Source organism: Notamacropus eugenii, chromosome 3 (assembly GCF_028372415.1).
Source record: "Notamacropus eugenii isolate mMacEug1 chromosome 3, mMacEug1.pri_v2, whole genome shotgun sequence".
Taxonomy (NCBI): domain Eukaryota; kingdom Metazoa; phylum Chordata; class Mammalia; order Diprotodontia; family Macropodidae; genus Notamacropus; species Notamacropus eugenii.
Window position 1 is genome coordinate 85,335,874 of NC_092874.1, and position 12,680 is coordinate 85,348,553.

At 36.2% G+C, this 12,680-nt stretch overlaps 1 protein-coding gene across 3 annotated transcripts in view; it reads left to right on the top strand.

Moving 5' to 3' along the window:
• The window catches only part of NCAPG2 (non-SMC condensin II complex subunit G2), a 109,181-nt gene extending 97,046 nt beyond the window's left edge, over positions 1 to 12,135 (top strand). For 2 of the 3 annotated variants that reach the window (XM_072652078.1, XM_072652079.1), the window contains exon 29: positions 11,905 to 12,135. In XM_072652078.1, coding sequence (XP_072508179.1) covers positions 11,905 to 11,956 — 52 coding nt within the window. In that variant the 3' untranslated portion in view covers positions 11,957 to 12,135. Of the gene's footprint in view, positions 1 to 2,803; positions 2,894 to 11,904 lie in introns of those variants that run through there. The other variant, XM_072652080.1, reaches the window with a different exon arrangement.
• The last annotated feature ends 545 nt before the right edge of the window (positions 12,136 to 12,680 follow it).

Here is a 12,680-nt window from a genome sequence, read left to right on the forward strand (position 1 = left end):
AAAGCCTTCAAAAGCTCTTTTCAGATAGGCTTATGATTTAAGGATTGCTCACAGTTCCCCCACCTCTTCTTGCCTTCTCATTAGCTGGGATTTCCACCTGTGGTCTCCATATTCAAAGTACAATAATCTTTCCCTTCTATTCTTTCCTCCCTTCTGTTCTTTCCTCCATCCTCTTCTTAGAATGTAAACCCATTGTGAGTAAGGGTTGTCTTATTCATTGTATTTGTATATCCCTGTACTTGGCACATAATAAGTGCTAAATAAATACTTGCTGATTTTTTGCCTCTTTCAGTTTAATCTCCTCCATGAAGTTTTTCCAGGCCTAGTTTCTAGCCAAACTTCTTTGAAGGTGGAACCTTCCAGACATACCTCTTCCCATTTCCCCTTTTCGGTAGAATATAATGTACTTGAGTGAAACATTTATCAATTGTTATAAAATAAAGACTCTGCTTCTTGATGAATTCCATCTCAGAGTTCCAGGCCAAGTCTGGTTTTCTTGGTATTGTTTAAATTTAGCTCTTTTTTTCCTTATGAAAATGCTTTATGCTCAAAAATTCATGGCTTTTTGATCTCATTGATTCATAAGTTTCCTTCATAAATGCTGATCGTAACCCATCCATTCCTACCTCTTGTTGTACCACTCTCACCCAGAAGTTTTTCGTGTGAGTTCGTTTAGTATCCTCAAAACCTTTCTTGCTTCATCTGACATTTGGAGGGCACCAGTGGAACATTCTGGCTATTTGCCTGTTATAGTTTTCTTTTGCCACATGATTATTTCATCTCTTCCTGTTGATTCATTGTTCCTTGATGCACCCTTTTATGCACCCTTTAAAAAAAAAATACACTTGTACTTAAATACAAAAAGACAAAAACAATTTCCATGCACACAGCACAACATAAAAAGAAGATTCAATGTAAAATTATGGATTTCCATTTCACACTATTTACTTTTTTAAAAAAAAATGATGTATTAAATACTACAATTATTTTTCAAAGCAACCCTGCTTTTTTGTGCTTCTTTCTAATAAATTTTCCATTTAAATTTTTTAATTCATTTTTAACTTAAATACAAAAAGAAAAAACTAAAAAAAAAAAAAAAAGATGAACTCTTTATTCATATTCTTTGGAGTACCTTGTGGGTTATCTGTTACATCTTGCTTACACTGCCATGATCCTTTCCATTGCCTTTTGTGTGATGCTTAATCTGTAGTTCTTTAGAGGCAGTCCCATATTTTGTGCCATACAACAACAGTAAAATGTTAGAATTTATAAAATGGACCTTTGATTTCTTGGGAAGCATGGGGTGAGTAAAAAAAAAAAAAAAAGGCTTTGTAATTTCCTGAAAGCAATACAGCCTGCTCGCCTCCTTTTCAACTCTTGGCTCACTTTATTATCCATCTATACTATCTCACCTCTTTTTCAACTCTTGGCTCATTTTATTGTCTATCTATGTCATCTGTCTCAATTTTACAGTATTGGATAAGCACTATAGACTGTTCATGCAAATGCATGTTGTAATGGAATGCATGTAATAGGTATCAGTCAACTTGGTCTTCTTGTATGTATGGATAGGCTTAACTCCTTTAAGTGGTTACATATGTCTTCCAGGAAAAAAGGAAACTGAAAAGTGGGGTTAAGGATACCCTCCATTCAGAGGGATATAGAATGGTAATGAGGTGGAGTACCAAGGCTAATGGGATCTTGCAAATTGATGAGGTGATCCCTGAATCATCAGCGTCTTGTAAATCTGTTACGTAGCATGGTCTTCTTCTCAGAGGAAGTGCTTAATAAATAGTAGTTGATTTAGGGTGTATATATATAGAGAGAGACAGAGACAGAGACAAAGCAGTGCATATATACGATAATGCATTGCATAAGTTACAAAACCATAATTCAGTGCTTCTCTTATTACTGAACCTTGCTGCTAATTTTTCCACTTTGATAACTTGTCTCTAGAGGAGTGTAATGAAAGACAAAAGGACCGTCTTTCTTACAGATAGTTATTTTCTTTAATTTCTACCCTTTCAGAAAATTTTAATGGTCTCGTATAGACCCATCCACAACAATACAAAACAAAATACTGCTGAGAAATTGTGAGTTGTCATGCCTTGTTTAATATCAACAGCAAATTTTTTTTTTTTTAGCAGTACTAGGTTGACTTAATAGCCAAATGCAGGCAGTACAAAGTGCTGATGTCCAGATATGTCTTAATCTGCTATGAGACTGATTAGCATTTTAGGATCAGCAAAATAAACCTTAACTTTATTATGTGAAAATGGTTTATGTTCATATAAAGTCCTGTTTGCAGAGTTAGCATGTTAACTTGACTAATATCACTATCCTAATTCATTTTTTAAAAGTGATCCTTGTCCAAACACAACTGATATTGTCTGAAATAGCAGTTCATACTAAGCATTTAGTGAGCTATTTTATAATAAAATAGTAATATTTTATATTTATAAAAAAGTCAAATAGAATTTGACTGCAACAAGTAGCTAGAGCTGAGTTGAATTAATATTGGAGCATATCTAGAAGAGGGCAATGTGGCTCTTGAGAGGACTGAAAACTATTATATTCAGTGTTCTATCTAAGGAAATGTAGATATTTTACTTGAGAAAGGGAAAACTGCAAGGTGGAAATAGAGGGATGATAACAGTCTTCAGATTTATGAAGGATTATCTTGAGAATAAAAAATCTGTCTGGAATTCCTTTCTTGTATGGGTTGCAGTGGATGGCCACAGAGGTCCTTTCCAACTCTCAACTTCTGATTCCATGGGACTTAATTTATACTATTTGACCCTAGAGGACAGAAATAGTAGCAGTGGGTTGAAGTTGCCGAGAGATTTAGACATGAGCTGCCACAGGATGTAATGGGCTCCTCCTCCCTGGAAGGCTTAAAGGTGAGTCTATGAGCACTATTGGGAATGTCATAGAAGAGATAGAATCTTGGTTAACTATATGACTTCTAAAGCTCCTTGTAGCTACAAGATTCAATTGTAGAAGAAAAAAACTATAAGGATTTAAATTTGTAAGATACAGGAAGGCTATAAGTGCTTTGGCAGTTAACATTTCCTTGGAGTTAACGACAAACAGAGTTAACTTTTTTTAGTCCTGAATTTTGGGCAAAAACACCTAGTGTCAGGGAAGTTTATTTCCTTAATAAAGAAACAATAAATAATCAGTTTCTTAGGTGTTGTTTTTTTGTGGTGAAGAGTATGCTTCAAGATTTTTTTAAAGCTGGCTCTTTCAGGGAATTCTGCTTGTCAAGAAAACAAAATACAACTGGTGAAAGCTTCTAATGTTATGAAAAAGCCTTCTTCTGAAACTAACCTCAGAGGACAAATATGAGAGAAGATTTTAAATTTTAAAAAATCTCCCCACCCTCCTTCCAATTCAATTTGGTTTTTTTTTAATGGGACTTTTGATTTCAAGGGTATAGGGAGTTCCAGTGAAGGACTTCTCCTATCAGTGCATTTTCTCTGTAACCGTCTTTGAGAGTTGCTTCAGGACACTAAAACGGTAAGTTATTTTCCCAGGGTCGTATAGCCAGTATGTGTAAGATTCAGAAGACTATTCTAATAGTCTTGAAACTGTAGTGTATTGTAGTTTAGAAGTGGAATTTTGCCTTATGTTGTTTGTTTCTATAAACTCATTTTTAAAAGAAATTGATGCCTTTTTATTTTCACATCACATTCACTACTGAATATGTTCATTCCAGAGAACCTAGTAACAAAGATGTTTTTAAAAAGAGAAAAAAGCTCATTAAAATCAATCAGAACATTAGCCATGTGTGACAGTGTGGCAGATATTCCGTAACCATAGTCTTCTACTTCTCCACTGACAGGAGAGAGGTACATTTTCTTAACTTTTTTATAGGGACAAATTGGGTCACTTTACTCATCATTCAGGTTTATTTCTTTCCATTTACATTGTAGTCATTGTGTAAATTTTCCAGTTTCTGCTTACTTTGCTCTGTATTAGTATCACAGCATGCACCCCAGCAGACCCAGGAGGGCCTGCTGCACAACTTCTTACATCTGCTTTTCTAAAAGAAAAGCAACTTTTGAGGGGTCAACAATCTACTTTAATTACATTCACCAACAGAGAAAATACAAGCAGAGAAATAGATGAGACAGGGCTTCTAACTGTCTGACCATGTGAGCAGTACATACATCAGATCAACAGACAGAGCCGACGTCTGACCATTACGTACAGACATAGTTACCAGAGAGAGAAGCACCAACATCTGGGTTTTCAAAGCTGGGGGGCTTCTGAAAGGCTCCCTAGAGTCTGATCTGGTACATGAACCTTCTTCCAAAGAGTAAACCCCAAAGTTAAACTTCACCTTAGAGTACATATACACTTTTCAGAGCCAGAGGGCATCATGACTCTCCTGACCCAGTGCCTCATTGAAATTAACAAAAGCTTCCTTAATGTGCTTCAGGTGAGGCGTATTAATGGGTGGGGAAGATCTTTAACTCTTATTAACATTATGATTAGTTCCTATAAGTCTTATCTCATTCCTTTGAATTCTTTATGGTTATCATTTCTCATAGCACAGTAATATGCCATTACATTTATGGATCACATTTTGTTTGTTCATCCCTCAAAAGAAACACCTATTTTGTTTCCAAGACTTTGCTACCAGAAAAAGGTGTTGGCTGTGAATATTTAGGCATATATGAGACCATGTATGCTTGGTCTTGAGATCTCCAAGTGAAAAGGTATGGAAATTTTAGGAACTCTCTTTGCATAATTTCATAGTGCTTTCCAGAATGATTGGATTAATTCACAACTCCAAAGTAGATATAAATGTGTATAACTTCCTGCAGGCCCTACAGTATTAACTGTATACATCTTTTTTCATCTTTACAAATTTACTGTACAAGCTGTGAAACTTAGAATTGTTTTGACTGGAATTTTTTTTGTTATTAGTTATTTGGAGCAATTTTCATGTAGTTGTTGTTAGTTGGCAATTCTTTATTTGAGAATGTTCCCTTATATCTTTTGGTAACTTATACATTGCTCTTATGTATTTGTATTAATTTATATATGTCTTCCTTATCGTACCCTTATCAAAGATATTTGATGCAACATTTTTTTTTCCCAACTGGGTTGTTTCCCTTCTTATCTTAGCTGTACTGATTTTGTTTATGTCGTTGTAATGTCATGTCATTGTAATTTTCTGTCTTCACTTTTGTAGTTTCTTTCCTTTGTTTGCTTAAGAATTTTCCTAGCCATAGTAAATGATGCTTCTTCTTCTTCAGCAACGAAGGACAAACACACACTTTTGCAGAGCTAGGAGGACCACAGGTGTGGAATGTTGCACATTTTTCTAGACTTTTTTGATAAAGTTTTATTGTCTTTCTCTCTGGAACTCTTTTAGCTTTTCCTTGTAAGTATTTAAATGTTCTTCTGGTATCTGTATGTTAGGTTTTGAAGTTAAATTACTGTTTATGGTATCTTTCAGTAAGTGTCATTCCCCAGTTTGTTTTTGCTGTTTTCTGAAATTACGGTTGCTCACCCTACTTTTTTTACTTCAGTGGAAGAACAATTAAAATAAATTGTTTTATTAAAAAAGCAAAATAGCTCCAATATCTTGTTTTAACTCTGTGTGAATTTTTTTTATTTGAGGTTATTATTTTTTTTGTAAACAACATATTGTTAGATTGGTGAACTCTTCTTTTTTCTTTTTTTCCTTTTTCTAATATGTCTGGGCAGTTTGGTTTTTCTTAATGTCTTCTTGAAACATGATATTTAGGCTCTTTTGGGCATGACTTTCAGGTAATTATTCTTAAGTTATTTCTCCTTTGTCTCTTTTCCAGGTGAATTGTTTTTTTATATGAAATGCCTTATATTTTCTTTATTTTTAAAATCTTTTGACTTCATTTAATATGTCCTGTTATCTCATGGAATTTCTAATTTTCAAGGAGTCTTATTACTTGGGTAAAGTTTTGTACTATGTAATTCTACTTCCAAGTCTTTTTCTAAGTAGTTCAGGTTTCTTTCCCAATTTTTCCCTCCAGCTTTGTTATTTCATTCAGAATTTTACTTTTAATCTGTTTTTTGTAAACTTTTTTGACCTAGGAATTTTAATCTTGTGGTCAAGCTGTATTTTTCTTCGAGGCTTTGTTTTTAACTATTTTGGAGTTATTTTCTTATGGATTTGCGTATTGGAGATTCCTTGAATCATTGTCTCTATATGGTTTTGTTTACTCATCTTTTTAACCTTCTTTCCAAGATTGGAACTATGTTTTGGGGCTAGGCTCTGCATGCTTTTGGCAGGACTGGTGTGGCATTGTATGGTGCTTACTTGGCTGCTGTCCTTGCTGTTGGAATCAGAGCTGGAAGCCCTAATGTGCAGCTTAGAAAATTCCCTCTCCTGGTTTAGAATGAAGCACCAGGACCCTATTCTGTTACCAGTGTGTGACTGAGATCTCTTCTTGTGGTTTGTTAAAACAGCGAATGCTGGCCTTTTTCCGCTTCCAGCATCTGACTCTAAGGTTCCTTTACCTTGGTTAGAGAGACAACACCAACAGCACCAAAGTCCCCGCTCAAGGGAACTGAGTCTTAGCTTTCCCTTCCAGAGTCAAAGCTTTAGCACTGGGCCCTGTTCTTTGGGTGTTGTTTGACTCCAAGATCCCCTCTCCTTAGTCAGAGAGATAGCACCTGAGTCCTCTTCTCCAACATTTGGCTGTAATATCTTCTCTCCTATATTAGAGCAAAAGATCTGAAGCCCCCTGTGTTTGGGAGCTGCGTTCCCTTCCACCTAGGATTGGTTCTGTGCTTGAGTCAAAGATACTAATCCCCATTCTGGGGTCAGAGTGACAGCACTGCAGTCATATTCTGTTCCCTGGATCTGCATCCATGATCCTGACCCTATCCCACAGTCTCTGCCTTAGATTATTTGCATGTTTGTAAAATTTTATGATCCACTGTGGTTTCTCCTTAGATTTCTGATTACTAATCAGGCATTCATGAGATTTTTGTTCATGAGGCTGTCTGAGGAGCCAAGCTTCTCTGCTTCCTCTTGTCCTGATATCTTGGCTGGTCTCTAATAACTTAAAATTATATGGATTAAATAATCCAAATAAAATGAGATTTGCAGAATGGATTAACGCCATCCCCTTTCCCCCACAGCCTGCTGTAGAAAAGAAATATAATTTTTTTCATCATGGCTTTCTGGTAGACCAATAATTCTCAGATTTTCTCTCCTGGATCTATCTTCTAGGTCAGTTGTTTTTCCAATGAGATATTTTACATTTTCTTCTATTTTTTTCATTGTTTAGATTCTGCTTGACTGATTCTTGATGTCTCATAGAATCATTAACTTCTACTTGCTCAATTCTAATTTTTAATAGATTATTTTTTTCAGTTAACTTTTACATCTCCTTTTCCATTTACCCAATTGTTCCAGAGTTATTTTCTCCAGTTAGGTTTTGAACTTCCTCTTCCATTTGTCTAATTTTCCCTGTTAGGTTTTGTGTTTCCTTTTCCATTTGTCCAATTTTCCTTTTAAATTATTCCGTGATTTCTTTTTTCATATTTTTAAAACCATTGGCCAGTTTTTCTTCTACTTGTCTAATCTGGCTTTTAAAATCCTTCTTGAGCTCTTTCAAGAATGTTCTTTGGGCTTGAGACTAGTTCATATTCCCTTTTGATGTTTCAGATAGGAGTACAGTCTCAATGCTGACCTCTTCAGTATTCGTGGTTTGGTCCTTGTCCTCATAGAAAGATTCTATGGTCTTTTCTTTTCTGGTTTACTTCTTGCTCATGATGATCACCCTTTTCCTGGCTTTTAAAGTGGATCTCTGCTTCTGAGGCACAGGGGGCTCTGTCCCATGGTTCTTGTGCTTGAAACTTGAAGTTATGTATATTGTGGCCTCTGGTTCTTTCAGCTAGAAGTTAAAATACTGCAGCTTACCTGATGCTCAGCTGGCAGAGGCCAGGTAAAGTCTTTCTGAGTTTCCCCTGAGTTGCCCTGGAGCTCACTGTGCAGGGGAGGGGTAATCTCACCACAGGAGGTCTCCATCTCCTCGGTTGGTGAACTCTGCTATTATGTGTGTCTTCCTGATTCCCCTGGCTGTGCTGAGGCACACCTGGGGTCCTGGTGTTGGTGATTACTGGCTCCACCCCACTGGGGCTCAGGATCTCCTCCCGAATTGATGAGGTGGAGCTATCTGGGACAGCACTGGTCCTGCACTGGTCTCCTTCAGCCACAGCAAAAGGGACCCTCCTTAGAGATTCAGGTAGCCTCACAGGCTAAGAGACTGTTTACCTCTTCAGCTGATCCTGCTGTTCCAGGATTTTTCCTGGGGAAGTATTCTTTGGATTTTTCAAGCTCAACAAGGGGAGGAGGGTAGCATTTACAGATCACTGTGCCATCTTGGCACCCAGAAGTTCAAGTAGGTGACTACAGACATTTAATCTGCAGGCTGATAGTCTCAGGAGCAGCTGCTGCAGTTACTTGGGGTTCTCTGGTTGTCTCTCGCTCATTTCCACTGGACTCCCGACCTGAGCTGATATGTTTGAGAATCCACAGTGCTGCTGCTGCTTCAGACTGCCCAGGGCTTTCTGCTTGGCTTTGTTATTGAGGGGTCCACGCTGATACAACCTGTGTGATGTGTGCTCCTCCATGCAATAGATCCTTCCCATTAACCTTCTAGTCTGTCCTGGGTTGGAAATCTACCATAGTCTGTCTCCTATTGTATTCTGCCACTCTAAAATTTGTTCAGATTCTCTTTTCAGAGGTATCTGAAGGAGTTTGTCTTAGAGCTTAGGTAAGTACTTGCTCTCATTCTGCCTGTAAGAAATATTTTTTTAAAAAATAAAGATAGATGTAGAGTAAAACTGAGAAGCTGGAACAAAATCCACCATGTTTCAGGTGATTTCTAAAAAATATGAGTTCTAATGTTAAAACAAGAATTTGCTATACCCCGATACATAAATATGTAGCTTATGTTATGTATTTAAAGAAATTGTAGAGAATATGCCAATATGAATACTATACATAGATATACTATGTGCCTTATTGCCTAAATCTATGAAGCAAAAGTTAACAAATTCAAAAATATATAACAACACAAAAATTTTAAGTGATTTCAGTGTCTTCTCTCAGAACTCGACAGTTTGTCTTTTCTCAGACCTCATTTTTCTCCTACCTGCGGCATTTGACACTGTTAATCATCCCTCTTCTCTGGGTTTTCACCATATACTCTTTCCTTATTTTTCTATCATTCTAATTGCTCTTTTTAAGTCTCTTTTTCTGGCTCATCATCTACATCACTCCACCTAACTGTGAGTGTTCCCCAAGGTTCTGTCCTAACATTTCTCTTCTCTATCTACATTTTCTGTCTTGGTAACCTCATCAGCTTAGCTGGTCTTAACCATTGTCCCTATGCAGATAACTCATAGATCTATATCCATCCTCAGTCTCTTCCCAGAGCATCAGTCACTTAACACCAATTATCTAATGGACATTCCAAACTGGATGTTTTGTACAAATCTCATTAAAAATGCCCAAAAGTGTTTTCATTGTATTTCCCCTCAAACCCTCCCTTCCAAACTTCCTTATTTCTGTCAAAGGCACCACCATCTTTCCAGTCTCCCAGCTTTGTACCTTTGTACTTTTGTATCTTTGCTCTTTCTCACCTCACATATCCATTCACTTTTCACATCTGGCTGTCTTCTCTCGATTCACACCGTTACCACTTTAGGTTACTTTCTCATTGCTTCTTGCCTGGATTATTGCGACTACCTCATAATTGATCTCAGTCACTCAAGTCTTTCCCTCTAGCCCAGCCTAAAAAACCTTACTTCAGTTTTTGCCTTTTCAACCTCATTGGGCATTACTCTTCCTCCCGTACTCCGTGATCCATCCAGTGCTTCTCTCCATAGTTTGTTCATACACGACACTCCAACTTTGTCTCTGCGCTTTTGCACCATTTATCTCGTGCCTGGGTTTCAGTTCTTGTTTTTCTTGCTGCCTCAGAGTTCCTCTGTTCTTTTAAGATGCAGCTCAAACAGCATCTTCTCTTTGAAAACTTTCCTGATCCCCCACCTGTTAGTGCCCTCCCTTCCAAGCTGTCTGTCTGTCTGCGTTCATTGTTCATTTTCAAAGAAGACCATGGCATCAGAGAAATGATGACATGACTTGTGCTTGACTTTGTTTTGAGGGAGTGATGACCCGAGGTCACCAGCCTCACTTACTCCTCTCTTCCAAGCTACCTTGTGTTTAACTCCTTTCTTTTTATTTTATTTACTTAATATTCATGCTGTATACATTTAGGTATGTACTTGTCTCCTTCTTTAAAAGACTTGACTAGGTATTATTTCTCCAGCATCTACTAAAGTGCCTCATATACAGTAGTTGTTTGAAAAATGCTCTTAATAATTGGAGGCTCATGATTAATGGGCTAACACCTTAATAGAGACAAAAATTACTAAAATAATACCTTAATAAGGCTAAACAAAAGAATAAGACAGTATATTTGGAGAAACAAAATTCTTAGAATCTCAAGGAATGAAGGAAAATACTATTTCTAGGCCTCAAATCATTTTAAAGCAATAATAATCAAAACTTTGGTATTGGGTAACTGGATTAAAAATAGATCAGTGTAGATAAGTAGATAAGGAAGAATCAGAGATAATCATTGACAACAACTTAGTGTTCTTTAAACCAGAAAACATAAATTACTTGGAGAAAGAGCACAGTTGGGAAAATGGGAAAGTAGCTTGGCAGAAGGTAAGTGTAGAACAACATCTTAGCACATATCTACCCTAGTAAACAAGAAATGAAATTGACCTGAGTATAAAAGATCACAGTATCAAAACAGTAGAACCTGGATCAGGTACCTCTCAGTTTTATTTGGGAGTTGGGGAGGGGGCAGTGCAAAATCTTAACTGAAGAAGGGATGAACACACCAAAAAATGAAGTGGCTTATTCTAAATTATATGAAACTGAAAACCTTGTGCATGAACAAAAATCAATGAACAGTTTTTAAAAGAAATGCAAACTATTGTCAACCATCTGAAAGATAGAAATCACTTTTGTAAGGGAAATATAAATCTCACTCTCAGCAAATTGACAGATAACAAAATAGGGGAACAATCAGTATCAGGCTTGGGAAAAATGTCATATGATAATACACTGTTGGTGAAGCTCTGTATTAGTTAAATCCTCTTGAAAAACAATTTAGGATTGTGTAATAAAACGACTAAAATGGCAGTATCCTTTGATCCAGAGATGTCTCTGCCAGGCATGTGCCCCAGGGAAGTTAAAGACAGAAATGTCCTATACATACACGAAAATATTCATTGGTAGCACTTTTTGTAGTAGCAAAGAACTAGAAATAAAGGAAATAACCATTAATTCAGAATAAGCTGAACACAGGTTTATATGTGGAATATTACTGTATGATAAGAAATTATGAATATAAATAATTCAGAGAAACCTGAGAAGACAGGAAGCAGCGCAGCATGAAGTAAGGGACTAGAAATAAGATGCACAATGACTACAATAATGCAGATTGAAGGAAGAAAAAAAGAAACAGCATTAAATGCTTTGTAATTATGATGATCAAATATGGTCCCAGGGAAAAGGCTGAAAAAATTTACTTTTTTCTGTCCTTGCAGAACTGAAAAACTGGGTGTGGTGGGTAATTATCAGATAAAATTATTGTTAATTGATTTTGCTGAACTGGTCTTTTTTTCCCCCACTCCTTTGCAAGGACTGTTATGGTAGGAGAGGGGTGAGGGATGTATTAAAAAATTAAAATGATGTAAAAACAAAAAATGTTAATGAAAATAAGATTAAAAGTGCTACAATAAATTCTCAGTTCTTTTTTATTTCACATTTAGTGCTAATTTTTCCCTACAACTAAGTCTTTTTTTCCTTTGTTTCAGATCTCTTTACGAATCTTCTGTTAGAACTTTGGATGAACTTTTGAAGTTATAACTGAGGAATCAATTCCTTCCAATGTATAAAAATGAAAATGTATTGGTTTCAGAAAATATTTTAAACATATAGTGTATATGTTGTATTTACATTTTCAAGAATCTGTACCACATGGGGAGATTATTAGATGGAAAATTCATGTTTTACCTTTTAATTGCTATTAAAGTATCTTTAGTAAATCTGTCTAATATTTATATCCATATGCACACATATACAAAAAAGTATTTTTATATAATTACATGAAATATTCTCAAATGTCAGTGGTGTAGAAAAGGGAATATACTTGTCTTAGGAAACTAAAAGATAAATTAAGAAAAATAATACATCAAAAATACCCAAAAATAATGAGCAAATGAGTTATGCTTAATAAAGGAACAGCTCTCTACTTAAAAGGTATTTTTAAAAAAATTCAAATTAATAATGGAATTGTGTCCAATGATTCCAGCTATAAATATGTTGTTTAAAATTTGTCTTCCATATAACGGTGCAGTACTGGAAAAGGGGTGCTGGAAATGTCTTGTGTACCAAGAGCTTCCCTGGGGAAAACAGACGCACATTCTCTCTAAATGACTGTCTTGAGCAGTGAAGGGAGGACAAAAGTGACTAAACAGGTTTCTCACTTGATACTTGGTCTCTACCACTATAAATAACATTATCTTAGAGGCCAAGTAAGCCTGGGGCTTCTAAGTTCCTTTTATCTTATTTTGTCTGATGGTTGCTCTGG